This window comes from Heterobasidion irregulare (genome assembly GCF_000320585.1).
Source record: "Heterobasidion irregulare TC 32-1 unplaced genomic scaffold scaffold_10, whole genome shotgun sequence".
Lineage (NCBI taxonomy): Eukaryota > Fungi > Basidiomycota > Agaricomycetes > Russulales > Bondarzewiaceae > Heterobasidion > Heterobasidion irregulare.
This window is the reverse complement of record NW_009258206.1, coordinates 1,084,975-1,105,189: the sequence shown is the minus strand read 5'-3', so window position 1 is coordinate 1,105,189 and position 20,215 is coordinate 1,084,975. Positions and strand designations below refer to the sequence as shown.

Sequence of the window (20,215 nt, the reverse complement as noted above, 5' to 3'; positions counted from 1 at the left end):
TTGTGTTCGTACTCATCTCTTTGCTCGTACCCTTCGTCTTCCCTCATATATTGTCAGAGTCCCATGTGGCTCTTGAAGCACGTAGTTGTCGGTTGCAACACTACTTTCTCGTTACCGACCGCATCGCCGACATGACCGACCAAACATTTGGTTGGTGTTTGGAGCAGTCCCGAAACCATTCGGGCACTATAATCTCACACTCCCCGTTGCTTCTCAGTACACCTTCCCTTTCTAAAGTCATCACTAACAATTCCTTGTGTATTAGATACTAGCTCCAGCACCCCTGCATTAGAGGTTGTTTTGGTGTTGTGCTCGGCACTTAGAGCCACCTCTAGCGTATCAACGTGAGTAATTGTGTGATCCTCCCCTAGTTTGTGCAGTGACATTGGATGATTTCCTAGTGGTTTCGTCAAGGAAGGAAGATGTTGAAAAGGATTATAGTTCAATGGCAAATAGAAAGATAACATAGCGATGGGAATACTTGAAGAGGAGTTTTGGGCTTGGGCTCAGTAATTGGAGATCCTCATATCAAATGTAGTCTCGTCCCGGAGACTTTCACTGAGGACCCCTGAAAATAGGTGGGGAGGCCTGGTGGCCAATCCAGAAAATTTTGGGCCTTTTTGACCCCTTAGGCCAGGTGCATCTGTACAAAATTTGCCCTACATGGCAGGCAAGGCCTGTCTGTGCATCCTGCTAATCGTGGTGTTGGGGTGATAGGCCTGAACAGGGTCTGGTCAATTCAAGCTGAGATGGAGTAGTGGTAGGTTGTGTAGTATGTAGCAAGGCAATTTGTGACAGGTTCATGGGTTCAAATCCTGCACATGTACTTCTTTACTACTTTTTTGTGCTCATGTTTCAGATCTCCAAGCTGTCAGCTGAAATGGAAATTTGTGCTCTTGAAGTGGTGTGCATACATCCAACAAAAATCCTGCACACAATGTCAGACAGCAAAGTCATTGGCCTTGACACTATTCACTTAGAAGCTCTACACAATGTTCACATTCTCATTCCTTTGGAACCCCCAAAAATACTGCTGCATTGTCATCTCTTGATTACAGATCCCCTCAATGTCAACTTGCCCACACAATCTTCAGCCCTCATTCTCCTGAAACTAACATCCTTGTTCAGCAAATTTCCCCCTGAGCAGCCTACAGTACAAGACATAATGGATTATACTCTGCCTCCTAACAAATGGCTTTCTGAACTAGACAAAAAAGTCTGATAGGAGGCAGTATAAGGGGCTTGCTCTTTTGAGAATCCCTTTTTGAAAGGACTGTGCCACCTATTACAGACAATCACCTTCTGGAAAAGGATTGCGACAGTGCAATGAAGCAAGGATCTATGGCAGCGGTCAGATGAGTGGCCTCTGAAATGGACATGGACAGATGGCACATACATCTCGATAAAGCCTTGGTCCAACTATTCTCACATTTGAATAGATACCTCTCAAACCTTGTAGCAGTGGTCCAATGTCTCTAGGTGTTATGTCGGTGTGGGGCAGGGGGCAAGAAGGACAATAGTGGCACAAGGGAACATGGCGATGGCTTGGCGCATGAAGTATCATGCTCTGTAACATCTTTTCAATATCTCATGTGCTCTATGTGTTTGATTCTGATGGCCAACAGCTTAATAGATGCTTTCTGGCCTTTCTGAGCATCAAAACAGACCTGAACTATGTGATCTGGACAATTTTGAGAGCTTACAAGGCCAGATCTGGTCAATTCGGACGATTTTGAGGGCTTATAGGGCCAGATCTGGCTAATCCGGCCAAAAAATGTGGTTTTGGAGGCCTGGCAGTTCAATCCGAACATTTTGACTCAAAATTTGGCTAGGCCCGGTTTTTTCCGGACAAATGTCGCCGATTTTGGGACTTTCTATCCGTACATTTTGGCCGGCTTTTAAGAAATTTCCACCCGGCCTCCCCCCCTATTTTCAGGGGTCCTCCTCACTGGCACCGTCGAACGAACGCAGGAGAGATCGGTTGTCTGCTGTTGCCGTCTGTCGGCATCTCACATGTGAATATAAACAAGTGTGATTAGGCGCGCTCCTCGGTTTAGTACCGTTAACTCCGGTCAAGCACTTGACTTAATTCAACTTATCGTTCTCAAGACCGCCGAGCTTGAACCAGCTTGAAACTTTGCACGGTTACATCTTGTATCGCATTCCTGTCGATTACGGCTAATGGCATCTGGTGACTAGAAGCAGTGCTGCCACGGCGCAGTCCGGCAGGCTTCACAATGATATGTCACATTCACTTGTTCCTCGTATATAGAGTTGCTAACGGATGAATCTGGATTCTGGGAGTGCTATTATGGAACTCTGGAGAGGGAACAAAGCTATAAAAAAGGTGATATGTCTTCGTTAACCTCTTCACACTCATTCCACTAAGGCATACTTTAGATAATCTCATAGAGTTCATCTAATCACACCACAAAGATATGGTCCAAACCTCAGCCAAATTCATTATGGACACCCCGCAATGAAGCCTCGAAATCCTCCTGTGTTGAAGGTGCGTATATCTTGATTTCGTGTCAAACGTCGAACTTCAGCTCTTTGGCAGATTTGGATTCATATAGGTGCCATGTGGATGGCGTGACTTCTGGTCTCACCTGGTTTCTGGTCTTCGAGGAAGGCACTTAGAAACATTTTGGATCACGTTGATGACCGGAATCGAACAGGCATAGGGCAATCGCCATTTTGCCTTATGATGCACCTGCACCTGCAGCATTTCGAGATTCGTTAAGGCTGTCACTCGCAGGTAGTCTCAGTTAACCAAACTCCGTGCAGGTTGTTGAAATTACTATGAACGCGGTCTTCACTGTATATTCTCTGTTAGCCTGGTCGAATAATTGACCGGCTTGACATCCTCTACTTCACTCGTCGCAGGTTTGAGTATTCTGAAATTGTACTTCCGTACCGCCCTTGCGATGTATCTCATATTGCTATCATTTGATCAATACAACCTTGCCAATATACACCGTTGGATCGAGTCTTGTCAGTCTCGCGGAATGCCCTTCTCATCGTCGATGCTCAGTGCGACATAAGCAAGGACATGCAAGGAGTTGACTTGGTTGAAAGGCCGGGAGCTGTATACTTTTCTGATATTCCAAAATGATATATACATTTTCGAATATACACTTCCCGCTTGTGATTCTACTCACGATAATGTCCAAAGCGGGTTCAATTAAAGATACAGGCTTGGGTCCAGGCTGCGTAGGTTTGCGCATTTGATTTTGCCTTCCAGCACAAGTTCACTCACTGCTTTCGCGGTACCTGGTGCGTTGCAGATTCCCTAGAAGAGAAAATAATGTCATCATTCCCATTGAACAAGGCAGGCCGCCGATCACATACCCAACACGTGTGGCCGGTCGCAACCACTAAACCCTTCATGTTTGGTACATTGCCGATAATTGGCCCTCCTTCATTCTCAACAATGGGTAGATAGCAAGCTTGATGCTTCTCAATCTCTCCGAGTACATTGCTTTGGATGATACCTGTCTCCGCAACCCACTCCCAAATTTCTTCACACGCCAAAGGGTCCGTTTTCACCTCGTCGACAGTCAGTGGGAGGGCCTCGCGCGTGTCACCAGGCCCGCAGACATAGATCGTAGAGTCAGGACGAGGGTAGATCTCGGGTGTAACATTACGGCCACCCGCAGGCAGCGCGATGGACGTGAACAGGACATATGGGGCGATCACATCTGCCTGCATGGAGGGACGAATTATGATACTATGCGCACGTGTGCCTGTAATGGGAAGGGAAGAGAGCAGAGTAGGAGACCAAGCCCCAGCCGCGAGGATTACGGTGTCGGCTGCGAGGTTTACTTCCTCCGAGAATGCCCCCTCGCTTGAGCAGTAGCGTACACCTGTAATTTGGCCCGAGTCACTCTCGAGGGAGATGACCTTACCTTTAATAAGACGCACGCCCTTCTCCGAAGCTAAGTTGAGCATGCTGGTGGTGAAGAGATACGGGTGCACCTGGGCAGTATCACCAGAAGGTGCAAGCGGCGTATATGAATCTGTGAGCTCCTCGTCGACCCACGCGAGATCAGTCGGCAGACCCTTTGCTCGCCGAGATTTATTTGATCCTCCCGCTGCAGGTAATCCAAGCTTTTTGCTTAGCGTTTTTGTCTCGCCTGAGGATTCTTTCACTCGCTCATCACTCGCCTCTCTCCCGCGTCCTTCCCACTCGCCGACACCCGTCCATCGCCACCCCCATCTCGCTTCTCCATCAAATTCCCTCGCTAGTCTAGCATGCTCTTGAAAGCTCACTTGGGCAAGCTCCTTTGGATAGGCCCATTTAGCGACCAAACCACCAGCTTTTCCCGACGCGCCTTGTGCGACACCTTCTTTCGATGCCTCCAAAAGCGTGATCGTCACAGATGTGCTAGCGGCGTGATGAGCTAGATAGAAGGCGGTGGTACTGCCTATGATCCCTCCACCAATAATAACGACATGCTTTGAAGACATGCACAAGTAAGGAGGACTGTCCGATGTCGTGCAAGACGTGATGTTTGAAGCTTTATATTGAGAGTATTGCAAGCTCTCTTACATGAAAATTCTCACGGCTTCATCGATCGTAACAGTATCGTAACGGGGCCATCATTGACATGATCTTCTGTCTAATCAACCAAAAGTTCGCCTTCAACAATCTTCTCGCGAAACAAGCATTGGTGACTCTGCTCTAGTCCTTCGCCCGTTCGCTTCGACTGTAGAACGTTATTTATACATAACTCGGCATCTTCAAGAGAGCAGGCGGGCTACTTAATGGCCGACATATGATGGCCGACTTCTCTTCCGTGTTCCTCATTGTTCCACCGTTTTGGACTTCTACCCGAGTCGTGCACGCTTCATTTTACGTCCATGGCTCACTCGATGCACCAGGCTGCGCCTGGAATACAAATCAGATCGAGGGGTCGTCTTTTCAGTGCTTGCAGATGCATGCAGACAATTTCGATCTGCTGGCGTTGTTTAGGTTGATGGGCCTCAGCGGTTGCGTAAACGACAACGGCCCTCTACCCTGGACACGATGCCTGTCAAGATGCCTGTCAAGATGCCTTCATGCTGTTGGACACCCAGTGATCTAAACGCGTTGACGAGTTGCTTGCTTTCTGTCTTTGAACGCCAAATTCCCATCTCCTTCTTAGCAGCTTGCCGTTCATTTCGTACTATTTCACCCCATGTTTGTTCCGATCATCACTCAGGAGCCCTTCGTAGCAACGGGCTGCTAAAATGAGGATACAGGCAAACCTGGGGCTGGCTTTGCGTATCATGATTCAAGGTTCAGTGAGTTAGGAGAACGACATGTCGCCCTCTCTGATTAGACTACGATAACGTTCGCATCTAGAGCTTTCATCACGACCACATGCGGATCTTCATTTTCAGTACGACGCCCGCGCAGGACGGTCAGAGCCCATACTTGGTAACAGCATGCACAACTTTCTATATCTCGGCGCATACGTTCGAGATGAAATGGATCAAGAAGTCGAATCTCGCTAACTATGACATGCTGAGTCTGCAACTCAGGACATGTGGCGTCTTGGTCATGTCGCCTCAGTTTGCAAGGCCCTCTGCACAAGTCCTACAACTGGGCTCCTCCTCCTATTTTTACTTGATGCATCGCGCATGTAGGAGGGCTTCGAGCGCAGTACATGCACCGCTCATGTTTGCACTGCTCATTACCATCCCTACATCTGAGAACAGTCGTACGTGATTACTATGTCGGACATGACTTCTTCACGCGTTCTTGCATCTTCCACGCCTGTAGGATTCGTTTGCTCGAAATATGGACGTGTTTGCATGATCTTTCGGGCACCGCGTACTTCCTTGGAGTGACATCACTGTCATGTTTGGCGAGGCCCTCCCAGAAGCCCCTTATCCGCGGGTTCCGCCTGGCATGGGGCCTGAACCTCCTCAATCATTCTAAACTTGTTATCGCCTCGTTGCGCAGAGGATAGCTGAACAGCAGTCATGACGCGCGCACAATGATTTAGAAGACAGTGCTGTAACTAACAAGACATGATAGCAGCTGACGCTGAAGCGCTGAAGCGGAATGACGGTATGCCTCGGAATGTACATGGTTTTGCGCAGGGGCAACAAGGTTCTGGCATTGCACCAATCACCGGCGGCTTCTGAGATACCATCGGTTGGCGCAGCAGACCCGCCCAGGCGTCAAATCATCCTTTTGCCTCGCGGTTTCGAAAAGTTGGCACGCTCTTTCCTTCGCAGGCGTTCCGCTGTTGACGTATCCTTACTTCGCAGTGAGGCACCCTTTTCAAGATATATTCATTCTCCCATGATGCACCTACACGGGCTCCCTATTCCCATAGTTCGTTTACACAGGGCCTGCGACCACATTGGTCTAGACTCAGAATGTGTTTGACTCCCGAGATCTATCTCCTTATAATTACTTCACATCGCCTACAGGAAGCGCTGTGTCCGAGGATGATCGAGACGATCCGTCACCCCTCTGCGTATCTTACACGCGTTGTCCACGATGCAACACCCTTTCTTTGCTACCGCCGTCGCTACGCCGGTCTAGATCAACAGTGAATATAAGACAGAACCTTCGCTCCATGGATCCTTAGCTCATTCCCTGTTTCCTCTCAGCCAGCGATTTTGGTGACTGCAAGCAGTCATCGACATATCCCTTTCCAATCGACTCAAACTTGCTGATGACATTTTCCACTCCACCAATGGCACTCACGTACGAAGATTCCTGTCGTCTCTTCTCCATTCTTCCTCCTGCAGAGAACAAAATCATCGCTGCTGCCTCGGCTCGCGTGTATCATGCTTCCTTCGGCGCTCTAGACTCCGATTGGTCTTACTCCGGCCTGAAAGGCATCATCGTCCTCGGCTGTGACAATCAAATTCACGTCGGCAGGCATGCCCCAAACTTGAACAGAACCACCTATTGGTTCCGTCTTGTCGACCTTCTGAAGGGTCGGGTAGTGTGGGTTCACCAGGTACATGAGATCATCGAGTACGAGGCGGAGAAGCCATTCTTCCATGTCTTCTGCGGAAAGGTGGGACCTCTGACTCTCTGAGGAACAATGTGCGTGTACTGACATCATCCTACCTCTCTTAAGAGTCGGAAATTCGGCTTCCGCTTTGACGAAGACGATGAAGCTTCCGTCTTTTTGAAAGAAGTCACACGTCGCGTTGTTGATATCCGTAAGCCTTTTTTTGCTCAAATTCTTGCCAATTATCTTCTCATATCATCACTTCCGAATAGCTGTCCCAAAGTCTGCTTTCTCGCTTCGAAAACAGAAACCGCAGTCAGCGAGATCACCACGCCGTCCTATCAATGGCTCCATGATTTCGTCTCCTGTCCCTGACTCTTTCCACCATGTGGCGCACTTGAGCATCGACGAGAAGGGTTCTCTTGAGTCGAGTTGGAATGTAGCGCCCGAGTGGACCATGCTTTTGCAGAAGTTGGAGGGTTACGGCGTTGACGTTGAAATGGTGGAAGAGAATCTGGAATTCGTCAAGGGATTCCTGGCAGGCGCGGAGGCAGTGAGAGGGTCAACATCGGCATCCTCCGCAAGTTCTTCTGTCTCATCGGCTGGGAGCGACGATGGGTATGGTCATTACAGTCCGGAGCCTGGTGCGTCCTTCTTAATGTCTGCACACTCGGAAAAATTGCTAATGCGCAGTTTATGTGTTCATCGTTATCTATAGTCCGCGCGAAGAGGCAGCGAACAATCCACCGGAAGCCCGTGCCAGAATACTCGCGCTTCTGAACGCAAGTGCCTCAATAGGCATCGTCTTTAGTTCAGCTTTCTGTGATCTCTATCTCTCTCCCCTTATGAGGCTTCTTATGCACTTTCTCTTGATGAGACAGGTGCTACTCCATGACGATCACGGCATATGTGGGATATGGACATCATCACATGTAGGATACGGACATCATCGCATGTAGGATACGGACATAATACTTCTCTAGGCTCGATGGGTGCCGTAACTTATAAGGACTTGACATGCATCGCTATCTCCTTGTAATCTAGGTTTATGTTGAACTAGCTAGTGTATTATACTACCACTACCACAAAAGTACTTTTTGCAATGGTATCTATCACACTTCATGCACGCTGCATGAACAACAGACCTAGTGATTTTGACACGAAATCAATTGCAAAAATGTCGACGAAAGTTGGAGGATTCTGTACAAGAAGAGTAATGTAAGACCACTGGGCAAAGATGACGGTGTCGTCTTGATTAGAGTTATATACGGGTACGGAATAGCGAAGACGGTGGTGCTAAGATAATATAAAATGTATTCGAGAGCGATATCTACATATCAGGTGGCACATAAGCTGGAAAGTTGATAGAGAGTATTCTATATCTCTGTATGTGAACGAAAGGTAATCTTCAATGAAGCTACGGTGCCGGTGCGTACAGCCACGATATTATCACGTTGAGGTTCGGTACCGCCTCGGGATCTCCGTGCGTGAATCCCCGGACACTGGAGATCATCGACTAAGAACTCTGCGGTACTTAGTCCTTAAAACCGGTTCAGATCGCGGCCAAAGATCCCTAAAGGCCGGAATGTATAGGTGATTCAAGAGGAGAGAAGGGCCAAGCAGTGTTGCTTACAATTCAAGAACCTGCCAGGGACGACCGGTGACCATTGTGCACGCGAGCGGATTATCGCCCACGACAACGAGGCCATCAGCAATGCTGAACCATGTTTTGCCGACACATGTACGAGGTGGCTTACCAGTATGTTGGGATTAAGATCCTATGTAATCACAAGATTATCAGAACGATTTGGAGTCAAAGGAAGCATAGTTCCAATGCTTACTTGTTTCGCACACTGACGGTCATTGTGAAGTATGCGGAGCGCCACAAGAGCCATGCAATGCGCCCTGATTCCTTTGTCTTGGGACCTGAGTCTGCGTGACTGCGATCGTATATTGCCTTCCTGGCTCGGGATATAAATGGTTAGTGTTCAATATGGAGCAATGTCGGAAGTTGAAACACACCAATCTCCGAGATATGCCAACGAGCCAAGGTTCTTGAATTCAAACGGTTCAGGCGAAGCCTTGTCCTTGACTATTCTGTTTAACTTCTTGGTCAAATATTTTGCTTTCTGATTGGCCACTGTTCAGTAATTTCCAAAAGAAACCAGTCATGTCAATATCCAGATGGAACAGCCTGATCATAGGGGATCGACCTTGTGCGGTAGCAGGCAACAAAGTACCCTCGCTCCTTGCGGCGTCGCCGATCGCCCAGACATCAGTGTCAGGAGAGCCATCCTCACGGATAACGTTCAGATGATCGTTGGTAAGTAGTCTGAGACCAAATTCCGATACAGACGTCAGTCACGCAAAATTTATGCCGACAATACTGACGTTCTAGTTTGCTTGTCTCTCTGAAGACCAGAGATTGAGTCGATGAGCGGATTCGGAGCTAGACCAGTGGACCAAACGAGGAGTCCGAATGGAACTGTGCAAAGGGCCAGTGAGCCGTGTAATACACTGAAAAGGGCATGTGATATGAACCTTCGCCATCCTCCCGCACGTGAAGCTTACCCTGTGAACCCGCATTTCATGAGCAAAGTCATGGTGCTCTATCAATATGAAATAGCTCACCGGTTTGACCCTGTCGACATGGTGACTGGTCTTGATCGTGATACCGTTTCTTTTAAACTTCTTTTCAGCATATCTGTGAAGAGGATTCGGCGCTCGTTCAGCATATCCCCTAAATCGTGTCAGTCAGATGACTTACTCTGCCAACCCCTTATCGAAGTTGCCCAAAATATTGGGCGCTACGTCGTACAAGGTGATCTTAGCGAGCCGCGCCAAAGTTGGATAATACTGAGCCATATCGGTTTGTAACAGATCATGCAACTCGGCTGCAAACTCGACACCAGTCGGCCCTCCACCTTGTTTTCATGAAGGAAATGTGCCGAACTATCAAAATAAATCCAGCAAGAAAGAGAAACGCGCAGGCACACGCACCGACAATGCAAAAATGTAACAAGTTTCTTCGCTCAATGTCGTTTACGATGGGTTGGTTGGCCTGTTCGAAGCCTGAATGATAAGCGTCAAATCTCGTTTTCCGTGAGAAGATGGTTGTAATGATGTACATTCCAGGACACGCGTCCTTATAGACCGTGCATCCTTGACATCCTTTAAGAAATGCGCATGCTCCTTCACCCCAGGGACGTTGAACGCTGAGATGCATCGAAGCCAGCGTGAGACCGACGTCGGTGATGAGTGTGACAATCGGTAGTAATCGCTCACTCTGAGAATACGCTCCTACAGCGATCACAAGCTTGTCGTATTTGATCATGAAGGGCGCTCCACTATCCGAATGATTTGTAACTGTGTTATCTGTTTGCTTGGCTGCGAGCGTCTCAGGGTGAATAGGCGGCGTCGCAGGCATCTATATGTTCATGACAGAGGTTTCGAGACATGCCACGATAGATGAGAGATTTCGGCGCAGTACGTACGCACTGCAAAGTTTTCTGCTTGAAATCGATGGCGTCACACCACGCCTGGTAGTACTTCTAAAGAAACAAAAAACATTAGGCCTTGGCAACGCTACCAATCACAGAGATCAATCACCGCATCAGGGGAGTATCTCCGTACCTGTCCGGGACAAAGAATGCCATGAAAGTCAGAGATTATTGGGAGCAACATTTTGGATGGGAAAGATATACCGGTTCAATGGCGCACCGAAATTCCAAGGTGCCGACCGCACAACTAGCCAGTAGTGGAGTGAAGTTGAAGTAGTTGATTGGCGATATCAGAGTGACATCTACGGGGCAGGGGAGATGAAGATTAGGATCGAACGAAACTATTGTGTCGAAGAGAAATTTGGCTGCCATAGAAGGTATGCCTTGAGAGCCGTAACATGCTCGTCATTAAGTTGGGGTTCCCAAACTCATGTACGGATATGATTCCATCGAACTTTTCGAGGCAAAATAGCTAAGACTCTCCGGCCGCCACAAACGCGCGCAAGACCATATATTGTATGAATAGGGAAACGAACACTCACTCCATCGCTTCTTGTCCACATTTTTCAGGACTTCATACCCTCCCCATCCAGACCCCAGAACTACCAAGTTCTCCTTGTTTCTAGGCACCGATGAGCTGAAGCCTCTCACGAGTCGTATGATCTTCGTCGAAGCGAGCGCACGAGTATTCGTTCGCAGCATGGCCAGAAGATGGGCCGAAGTTTGTCTAGAGGATGTCAAATCAAAAACAAAGCAGATGTACTGGATGGGCAGTAGTCTGAGAATGGATCATATAGCTCCAACCTGAAACTCGGAGCGGAACATCTCGGAGGTGGAAGCACGTCAGAGGAGATGCAAGCAGTTCACCGGCTGAAGGAAATCATCATCTGCGTCATTGTGATGAAACAACAACCGAGGGCCGTGTCTTCCGCGGGAAGTCACCGCACAATTGGTACTTCGCGAGAAACGGGCTACAGATGAGCCCAGCTCAGGCATCCAATGACTATCCAATGCCTTTTCGATGTTCGAAACAACGCAGTGGGGCGAGTCAGGGGCCAGGATTCGAGGTCCATGGCCTGAGCACGTGTGATTCGTGATTATCTAAGCCCCCCTTAGCGCGGTGGCCGACGTTGAAGTCGACTCCCACATCTGCGTGCACACCACCTCATCATTATGCCATCCGATACTGAGACACCAGACGTCGAGACGTCAGAGAAGATGACAATGGAGCAGCGGAAGGAAAAGATGGAAGAGCTACGAGCCAAGATGGTATGTATCATGACCCTCAGTCCAAGGACCAGTAGCCAATACTAAACCCCACGCTCACGGTAGCGCTCCTCTGCGAAAGCCAACCGCAAATCGGTTATAGAAGAGTCTGCGAGAGCGAAGATCAATGCACGAGATGCAGCGCGGTTAGAAAAACAAAAGAAGCTCGCCGAGGTGCTACGGACAAAGGCAGACGCGGAAGAGCGCGGTGAAGACGTTGAGCGAGCGAAGAACTGGGAGTGGACTATCGAGGAAAATGATGAGTGGGAAAAGAAATTGGCGCGGAAGGCCAGGAGAGCAGACTTTGAGTTTCACGGTGCGTTCTCTTTTCTCTCGTGATATCGAAGAACTTTACTGAGTAAGTGCATGAATCTCTTTCCGCCGTGTAGATGACGCACACGCTGCCCGGCGGAGGTACAAAAAGGACCTGGACCAGATAAAACCTGATTTGACACAATACAATCGCCAGAAGGAGGTGGCCATGGGTCTTGCTCCGGGAACGCTCACAAAACGGGCAGGTGTATCGGGGGCTGGCACATCGTCGTCAACTACCATTACGAATTTCGATCCTCAACAAGGCTCAAACATGCAGGTGCGTTATTGACTGACTTCTCGATATACAGCTTATTAGGAGTATTAATCATGGGTTTCTCAGCTTGTACCAACAAGCCAGCAACAGCAGCTCGCAGCGGAGAGTTTGTATCGTGATGCGAACAGCTTGCTCTACGCTGATAACAAACCGACCGAGGATGCGATCGACAGGGTCATTAGCAAGATCAATAGAGAGTGCGTCATCGGTTTCCATCCATGTGTATTTCCGCGGAACGCTGAACCGCTCGATCTTAAGTGTTGATAAGAAACGCAACTTCTCGCGGAAGCGTGCGAACGAGGACGAAGGTGATATCACGTATATCAACGAGCGGAATCGTGTGTTCAATAAGAAGGTAAGCCTGTTACCACAATGTCACGCGATGCCATACCTTATTGCAGAGTTTTTTTTTGCCAGATTGCTCGATACTACGACAAATACACAGCGGAGATTCGGGCAAGCTTCGAGCGCGGAACTGCGTTATGATACGACTGTCTTCCCTACTCTCACTTCGGATGTTGTATTATTACTATGGACTGGGCGGCGCTCTCGTAACGTCTACCTTTTTTAATTTTACGGGGTAAAGCAGAGTGACTAGCCTGGCCCTCAAATAGCTCACTCGCAGCCTATCATTGAAAAGTATGTGCACGGCGGCCTACTTCTATCATGAGGTACGTTTACGGAGCTCAACATTGACTTTCAATCAAACTCTTTGATGCGCTACAAATGCTCCCCGTTGCTCGACAGCTCTTTGCAGTAAGTCCCGTGCACCCCGATCAGCGAATGAACGAGCGATATACTTACAACTGGGACGTGGACAACCGTGGGTAAGTTTCTGTCTCGCTCAGACGGGCACAAGCCATGGACATATGACAAGGTCCTCAACGTGTTGGTGAGCTCTACTAAGCATATTCAAATATTGCGCCAAACTTGTTCACGATCGAGACATGAGCAAGTTCTCGTGATCAAAGTTCGATATACAACAACACGACCCTTGATATTCAGTAATTTTCTGATCAGGCGCTCCTACCACTCCATGGAAGCCGTTCGTAAATCACACAGACAGTGCATAGTGGATCGGTTGGCGTCACAGAACACGAGTTGATATGGGCGTCCCACCAAGCGCCGCCTCATTCCAGTTCATCATGTGTGTCTGTGCAGAAAAACAAGTGACTGCCAATCGTTTGTATGAGGTCGCTTCTTATTCCCCATATATCGTCAAGATTACATCCAATGTTACCGGACTCCACGGCATGAGAGGTGCGCGCCATACTCGTGCTACATCCTCCTCCTTCTCTAGAAGGGTTTCACGGAACATCGCTGTTAATGTCCGCTTGGAGTACAACTCAATCACCCAATTCTATCAACTGTTACATTAGCCAACGGTCACCCGTTTACGCCCAATCGCTTCATCGAATTTCATGTACAGCACCCGACTCAGGCCCCCCCCCTCCCCCCCCACAGGAACATTGACTAGGCGACCATACGAGAGTGAGATATTAATACACCTTGAATGGTCTAAGTATTTGAAGGCTTCAGCTGCGGTCGTCTGAGAAGGAACAAATTGCCTTGCATTCATTTCTCTGGTCCAGCTTTAGCTCTCCATGGGAGCATTGAGAATTTCTTTCTTCATTTTCTTGGCTACTGCGTTCTGCACTGTCCGTGCCATATGCACCCATCCTTCCGTTCGTAAAGAATGGAGGCAGATGACTGTCACGGAGAGGAGCAACTGGGTATCTGCGGTCAATGTCAGTGCTCGTGATCCGTACATCGAATATGACTGCTCATCCTCTGTGCCAACGTTCAGTGCCTATCTCATCACCCTCATGACCCTAGGTTAATGCCGACAGTTAATATATCCATTTCTGCGATCCCTCCTGTGAACACCACGGGATCCTATTATGATGGTGAGTTGCGACCGTCTTTATGCGTCAACGTTCTACTCATGAGATGTTCGGTAGATTTTGTCTACATGCACATGGACTTGAATGTTCTGGTAAGGATCCGCTGCCTTGTGCCCACACATTTGAAAGACTCATCCGTGATCGGAAAGATCCACTTCACCGGTCTCTTCCTCCCTTGGCACAGGTGGTACGTAGCTGTCTACGAGACCGCACTGAAGGAAAGATGTGGTTACGAAGGGTCCTCGCCTTACTGGAACTGGAGCATGGGTATTTCATTGCGATATCCAGCACATGAATCCGCTTACTCACCCTGTGCACGCAACAGACTCTGGCAACTTCTTCAGTTCGGCATTCTTCGAGGACACTGACCCGAAGAGTGGGCTGGGCGGGTGGGGCGACCCCACGAATGATTATCAAGTCCCTGACGGTGGATTCAGCGACTTCCGTATCTCTTATCCGGCTCCGCACACCTTGCGTCGTAATTTTACGTTGCAACCCTACCTGGGTGCGCCGGCGTCGATGTCGCCGTTCTTCATTGACCCTGGGAAATATGCGAACACTTCTTTCACACCGGAGGAAGTGTCGAAACTTGTCAATGGATTTGTTGGCGATTTCAAGTCATTCCAGGCATATTTTGAGGCATTTGAAGTGAGTCAGTCTGGTTTCACCCATTCGTTGCCTATGTTAGTGTGGATAGACGGCTGACCATTAGATGTAGGGCGCACATGGGTCTGTGCATGAGATAATGGGAGGGTAAGCGTCAATATTGCTACTTATCTGTTCGGATGACCTGGACACGTATTTGACTCCATAGTGACCTTGCAGGCATGTGCCCAAAGAACGCACCCGCGAACTGCACTCCCGGACCCACCTGGTCTGCGAATGGTACATTTAGTATTATTTTTGAGCCCGACTTATGCTGACATCTATCCATTCTCTGTAAAACGTATGACTGGTAGAACCTCTGTTCTGGATGCATCATGCTGTACGCACTCTTTTTTAATTGCTTCGTAATATTGCTTATGAATGAAGTAGATGGTCGATAAGGTGTGGTACGACTGGCAGCATAAGAACCCTTCAAACTTCTGGTCCTACTCCGGTGGCTCCGTGGAAGCGATTACGAACGTAACCTACTACAATGAGTATCCTAACGGCGCGCCTCCCTACTTGAATGTGCGTGCCATTGTCCAAACCTATCAAATTCACTTTTCATATTGAATGTGAGCAGTTCCAATCATTGATGCCAGCCGACGGTCTATTCCCTCAAGCGACTATCCATGATGTGTTCAACACCACGGATGGGATCTTGTGTTATGTTTACGAATGATGATCCAGGACAATCCAAGCCTGTGAGTCTTTCGAGAACAAATATCCTTCTCTCATGACATTTTCATGCTTGTCTCATTGGTGCTCAGTTATACCTAATCGTCGATACTTTTCATAAGGAACGCTGTCTTGTCGTGCATGTCTAATCAACGTCAATTTGTGTTCATACCCAATCACATTGGCTGCAGAGCAACATCTAACATCTACGAGTTGACTAGACGATCAACATAACGAGGTATGAACAAGGATAGCCACTATACTAGATAGCATATCGAAAGTCTCTAGTTTTGACAGATCTCCCGTGAGCATCCGAATCCGAAGAGAATCTATGAAAAAAGTTTTGATGAGCTTTCGTTCAAATACAGACATGGATGAGAACAGAAGAAGAAATCAGGATTGCAGAATATAGTCAGCAGATGAACTAGGTCCATTAGACTGTTGAGCTTGATAATTGTGATTCGGAATCATCATACATCGAGGGTAACTCGATTGAACAAGAAATAATGAGATCAAAACATACACATAACCTCAGTCCGACTTGAGGTAAGCATAAACCGGCCAATAAAGATATCGAAGAGACTTGATAGTCGAGGCTCACCAGCGTCGGAAGACGATTGAGGGACGGCAAAGCATGGGAAGGAGAGGACGGTGAGGCGGATGGGATGAGTGAAAAAACGAAGCCGCTTTATTAGGAGCGTTGCTTCAAATCCCGACCGGCATTAGCCGGAAGCGGTCTCGTGCGTTGCGTTCGATCGAGCCTCAAGGCCTCAAGGCAGACTTTCCAATGAGATTCACTGTGCTGCAATCAAGAAATAAATATGGGAGTATGGTAGAGTTGCATGATAATTTCCGGGATCACTAGGACCAGGTCTTGTCTCTCAGGGAGTAGGATCTCAGTCAGGGCACACATTTCGTCGATGGCATAAAGATAGAGAACTAGTCTCGACCTAGCTAGGATCAAGACTCATTGGTCCCAGGCGTAACCGGTGGTATACAGTAACTGGACATGAAGATACAGTAGAGGCATCACATCGATGCAGTTAAAAGAATATAGCTGACCATGATGCACAACAAGAAATGGAGGGGGGCTCTAGTACGAGTCAGTGGGTAGAGCTAAGTCCGGGTACAAGAACTCTGATGCACGAGTTACGGATAAGGGGTCAAATTTGAACATGCACCTACGGAGGAAGACGTTACGAGATGATCCCGAACCGTTGAGCAGTCAACGAACTCATCTGGTTTCCTTCCCTCTTCCCCTCCCTCGCCCGCGTGACTTTCCAAAGCCCCGTCCCCTCGTCCCCTCGGCACCAGAGGGTGGTGTTGGAACGACGGCATTGCCTTCCACATCCAGGGGTCTGGTGAGAATCCTTGGTGTTACCTGCGATGCTCCTTCTCTATGCAATATCGCCGGAACAGTTGGTACGGCGGGAGTTTTTTCCGCTTTAGCTTGTTTAGTCGACTTCCCCTCCGCCCTATCCTCCCTCCTTCGCTCTCGCTCCTTGCCCTTAGCCCCATCCTCATTCGGATCTCGGCTCTCCACTCCTTTATCCTTATCCTTCTCTCTATCTTTACCCTTATCCTTCTCGGCGGCTCTTTCGCGCTTCGGCTTAGACACGCCTGCACCACTTAGCGCGGCTTCAAACTGTCGAGACGCCAGACCAAGGATAGGGCGCGGTCTCCTGCCAGTCGCACCACTTCCCGTACTAGGAGGAGCGGTTTCTGGCAATGCAGAGATAGAGGCAGAGGGAACGGAAGTGGCAACAGTAGTGGCAGGTGTGATTGGACTCCGAGGAGGTTGAGTATCTTGGGCTTGAGCTTGCGGCCGACCGCTACGTCCACTCTTTGGCCCGGTGGGTGGAGCCTTACTCACAGTCATAGGTACAGTCGTCGGGGAGCTCCCGTTCTTGGGCTGGGAGGTTGAAGAGCTTGTTTGTTTCTGGGCGGCTGAAGTTGCCTTCTTCGATCCCTTTTTCGACCCCGCCGATGGTATATCGCTTTGTTTTGCAGGTGCAGGGACAGCCCCTCTTCTCTTTGCATCCTCTTTCTTCGATAGAGCGGCGGCATCCTTGTAGTGAGGGTGGTTTCGAAGAATGGCTTCCTTGTCTTTTTGGGCGCTTTTTTCAGCTTTTAACGCCTCGAGAAGGGGAGTAGACTTTGGCATGGGGACAGGTTGTGTGGACGCGACTATAGATGAGATGAGTTAATCGAAATAGTCTAGATATGATCTGTGCCCAAGGTAATACGAACTCAGCGTATCCAGGAGCTGTTCTGTGTCTATAAGTTTCGCAGATGACGCTTCGAGCACTTGCATGAAAGAGATGAAGTCTTCATCTGAATTCACTTGAGGTCAGTTGCTAGCTCGACGGATGTGATCTCACCACAAGTTAAACACACCTTTCTCTATCGTGCCATTTCTGCTATCAGCTTTCTTCTTCTCCAAAGGAATCTTCTGATATGGGGCAAATTCTACAACAGCTTGAAATTCGTTCCCTTCGTCGAATCGTTGAGGCCACATGCGCGCTTAATAGTGAGCGAAACGAACCAGTTTTATCCCTGAAGATATGGCCGTCATATTCGCGACTGAAAGAGGCCAAGATATCCTCAGTCTTGAAAGCAATATACGCTCGTGAAGAGACGTTCTCCTTGTTCAACCTGTTATCACACTAAATATTAGGGCGCGAGGACACTGAGGCGATTGCTCACTTCTTCCTGAGCTTGCCTGGGTAGAAGGCTTTCCAGCTCACAGTATCATCTGTGACCCAACTCTGCACGCTCTGCCAAAATATATCTTCAGGTAAGTTTGGGGGGAGTCTGCGCACAATGGACTTCAAGCGTTCATGTCCGCTGGGCCTCGACTGCGTCTGCCGCTTCTCCTTTGGCTTCAACTTTGACTTCGAGGATTCCATTCCGTACCTAATTCGGTGGATGAGAGTGATTGCAAGTAGAAGACTTTCTCGTCGTCTTGGGGCTCTTGAGAGTCAGATAGTTGAGTCTGTGACACAATCATTGAGCGACGAGGGCACCGGAGATCTCCGGGCCGCTCTACTCATAGAGCAGTGAGACTTCCAATGTTCAAATTTGCTGTAGACTGGACATGCTGACTACAGATCTCGTCATTTTCGTTACTGTCACGATCCTTAAGTACATCAATGTTGGTCTTTAAACAATTCTTTCACGTCATGAAGACATAGCGCGGATCGTGGTCGGCAAGTTCGCCGGATGGTGGCTCAAGTTCGCCTTCTGCTTCTAGGACTGCAAGTTTCTCAGCATTCTCCTTGTTTTTCCTGGATAAACGAGTTCGCAAGATGAAGGCGCAAGTAAATGATACCAGGAGGCATCTACGGATGGATGTTAATTTGGATTATTCGTGGAAGATTTTCGATCTGGACGCACGCGGCAGAGATAGCATGGCCCTTACGGTAACTGTCCTCCGGGTCGAAGTAGATCTGAGGAGAAGCGCTGTCGAAAAGGTAATGTATGGGTCAAATTTCTAGAAATCTAGCACTCACATCGAAACACAATTCGATATCGAGACAATGAAAGCCGTTCCGACACCTCTCTTTGACGTAGGTGAAAACGTATTTGCTGCCCAGCTCCTGTATGTTATATGCGGTGAGATCAAAAAAGTTCAATAATGACGGGCCCGGCACCCACATCACCAGGGGGAATAAACTGTAATTCCCGCCAACAACAAGAAATAGTGCGAAGTATGCTGCACCTACGCTCTTCTGAACGGATGTGGCCAGGATGAGGTATCCAACAAAGGAGACGAATGTGGAAGCCATGACATGCCAGCCACGGTCGCTTGTACGATCAGAATGCCAAGCCTGGAAGAAGACCATAAACCAGCCAACGAGGTATGGAGCTACGGTCATTCCTTGGGCTTGAATAGAGGTGAAGCCGAGTTCTCTTATGAGCTGGGACATGCTTTAAGTAAATTAGGAATGATCACGAGTGAATGCAAACATTACCGTCGGTAAAAAGTATGACACAGTCGCGACACCAATATTGACTGCAAAGAAATGATAAAGGTAATGACTTGGTGGGAAATTAGCAGCGGTACGGAAAGGAACTCACACGTAGCATAAACCATCATCAGAAGCCATGCGTTTAGGTCTGTAACTATAGCCTTGAAACCTTGCCAGCCGGTCATACCGCCATGAGACTGCGGTTTATGATCACGGTCAAGTCGGGCTTGTGCAATCGCTCTTTCTCTTGCGTTCAGAAAGGTCGATGAGAAGGGGAAGGAAGGCAAAAAAAGCAGAATCATGACAGCCATGATAAGATCCGGAATTGCTTCAACCTGTGGAGGGGTTAGATCTCTCGATATCCCTTCCCATCTTTGATTGGATGCTCACTAGAAATAAAAACTGCCAGCTGAGAGTTTTAATTAACTCGGATCCTAAGACAACAATTGACAGAACACAACGTACCCTTTCAGGACGGATGTGTGTGCCCGAACAAGACCAAATGCCAATAAACCCTACAGTAACAGTTGTCTGAGTATCTCTCAAAGAAAAGACGCGTGATCACTTACACCTATAGCACCAGGAAGTGTTCCAGTCATGCAGAGACTGCGAATTGTTAGACTACGCGCGAATAAAATATGCTACCCCAACCTTATACGAGTAGCTAACTCGCGCCTATGCAGCTAGGGATGTCAGCGAA

General features: G+C 48.5%; 8 protein-coding genes across 8 annotated transcripts; 4 read left to right on the top strand and 4 right to left on the bottom strand.

Annotated features, from left to right (window-relative positions):
* Window positions 1-3,184: 3,184 nt before the first annotated feature.
* On the bottom strand, window positions 3,185-4,470 carry HETIRDRAFT_173996 (uncharacterized protein; the record flags this gene model as incomplete). Its single annotated transcript, XM_009552585.1, has 2 exons — window positions 3,185-3,292; window positions 3,352-4,470. 2 exons carry the CDS (start codon window positions 4,468-4,470, stop codon window positions 3,185-3,187), a joined length of 1,227 nt encoding a protein of 408 aa, XP_009550880.1.
* Window positions 4,471-4,624: 154 nt separating this feature from the next.
* On the top strand, window positions 4,625-5,373 carry HETIRDRAFT_388899 (uncharacterized protein). Its single transcript, XM_009552584.1, has one exon. It carries the CDS (start codon window positions 4,779-4,781, stop codon window positions 5,085-5,087), a length of 309 nt encoding a protein of 102 aa, XP_009550879.1. The 5' UTR covers window positions 4,625-4,778; the 3' UTR covers window positions 5,088-5,373.
* Window positions 5,374-6,602: 1,229 nt separating this feature from the next.
* HETIRDRAFT_147897 (uncharacterized protein) lies at window positions 6,603-8,076 on the top strand. Its single transcript, XM_009552583.1, has 4 exons — window positions 6,603-7,025; window positions 7,089-7,173; window positions 7,235-7,606; window positions 7,681-8,076. Exons 1-4 carry the CDS (start codon window positions 6,675-6,677, stop codon window positions 7,740-7,742), a joined length of 870 nt encoding a protein of 289 aa, XP_009550878.1. The 5' UTR covers window positions 6,603-6,674; the 3' UTR covers window positions 7,743-8,076.
* A 639-nt stretch (window positions 8,077-8,715) lies between these two features.
* On the bottom strand, window positions 8,716-11,206 carry HETIRDRAFT_65511 (uncharacterized protein; the record flags this gene model as incomplete). Its single annotated transcript, XM_009552225.1, has 15 exons — window positions 11,005-11,206; window positions 10,667-10,764; window positions 10,572-10,595; window positions 10,457-10,513; window positions 10,248-10,389; window positions 10,091-10,177; window positions 9,963-10,034; window positions 9,730-9,886; window positions 9,594-9,666; window positions 9,504-9,534; window positions 9,354-9,447; window positions 9,176-9,294; window positions 8,983-9,102; window positions 8,804-8,927; window positions 8,716-8,740 (listed from the first exon to the last, which is right to left on the bottom strand). Exons 1-15 carry the CDS (start codon window positions 11,162-11,164, stop codon window positions 8,716-8,718), a joined length of 1,383 nt encoding a protein of 460 aa, XP_009550520.1. The 5' UTR covers window positions 11,165-11,206.
* A 474-nt stretch (window positions 11,207-11,680) lies between these two features.
* On the top strand, window positions 11,681-12,803 carry HETIRDRAFT_326672 (uncharacterized protein; the record flags this gene model as incomplete). Its single annotated transcript, XM_009552582.1, has 6 exons — window positions 11,681-11,731; window positions 11,795-12,044; window positions 12,118-12,246; window positions 12,418-12,514; window positions 12,576-12,672; window positions 12,735-12,803. The coding sequence occupies 6 exons, from the start codon at window positions 11,681-11,683 to the stop codon at window positions 12,801-12,803; spliced, it is 693 nt and encodes a 230-aa protein (XP_009550877.1).
* Window positions 12,804-13,921: 1,118 nt separating this feature from the next.
* On the top strand, window positions 13,922-15,548 carry HETIRDRAFT_326548 (uncharacterized protein; the record flags this gene model as incomplete). Its single annotated transcript, XM_009552581.1, has 10 exons — window positions 13,922-14,065; window positions 14,125-14,224; window positions 14,279-14,313; window positions 14,371-14,488; window positions 14,547-14,869; window positions 14,940-14,974; window positions 15,036-15,106; window positions 15,181-15,206; window positions 15,257-15,394; window positions 15,450-15,548. The coding sequence occupies 10 exons, from the start codon at window positions 13,922-13,924 to the stop codon at window positions 15,546-15,548; spliced, it is 1,089 nt and encodes a 362-aa protein (XP_009550876.1).
* Window positions 15,549-16,778: 1,230 nt separating this feature from the next.
* On the bottom strand, window positions 16,779-18,467 carry HETIRDRAFT_436258 (uncharacterized protein; the record flags this gene model as incomplete). The annotated part of the gene is made up of 5 exons (XM_009552580.1): window positions 18,251-18,467; window positions 18,090-18,199; window positions 17,942-18,037; window positions 17,795-17,878; window positions 16,779-17,731 (listed from the first exon to the last, which is right to left on the bottom strand). Exons 1-5 carry the CDS (start codon window positions 18,451-18,453, stop codon window positions 16,779-16,781), a joined length of 1,446 nt encoding a protein of 481 aa, XP_009550875.1. The 5' UTR covers window positions 18,454-18,467.
* Window positions 18,468-18,719: 252 nt separating this feature from the next.
* Window positions 18,720-20,114, bottom strand: HETIRDRAFT_174003 (major facilitator superfamily; the record flags this gene model as incomplete). The annotated part of the gene is made up of 9 exons (XM_009552579.1): window positions 18,720-18,885; window positions 18,941-19,006; window positions 19,057-19,143; window positions 19,202-19,464; window positions 19,519-19,559; window positions 19,625-19,850; window positions 19,906-19,924; window positions 19,981-20,030; window positions 20,085-20,114. 9 exons carry the CDS (start codon window positions 20,112-20,114, stop codon window positions 18,720-18,722), a joined length of 948 nt encoding a protein of 315 aa, XP_009550874.1.
* Window positions 20,115-20,215: the final 101 nt, after the last annotated feature.

Coding starts and splice junctions, on each gene's coding strand:
- HETIRDRAFT_388899 (XM_009552584.1), top strand. CDS start 4,779: ATGATGGCCGACTTCTCTTCCGTGTTCCTCATTGTTCCACCGTTTTGG.
- HETIRDRAFT_147897 (XM_009552583.1), top strand. CDS start 6,675: ATGACATTTTCCACTCCACCAATGGCACTCACGTACGAAGATTCCTGT. Junction 7,174..7,234: donor ACGTCGCGTTGTTGATATCC/GTAAGCCTTTTT, acceptor ACTTCCGAATAG/CTGTCCCAAAGTCTGCTTTC. Junction 7,607..7,680: donor TCATTACAGTCCGGAGCCTG/GTGCGTCCTTCT, acceptor CGTTATCTATAG/TCCGCGCGAAGAGGCAGCGA.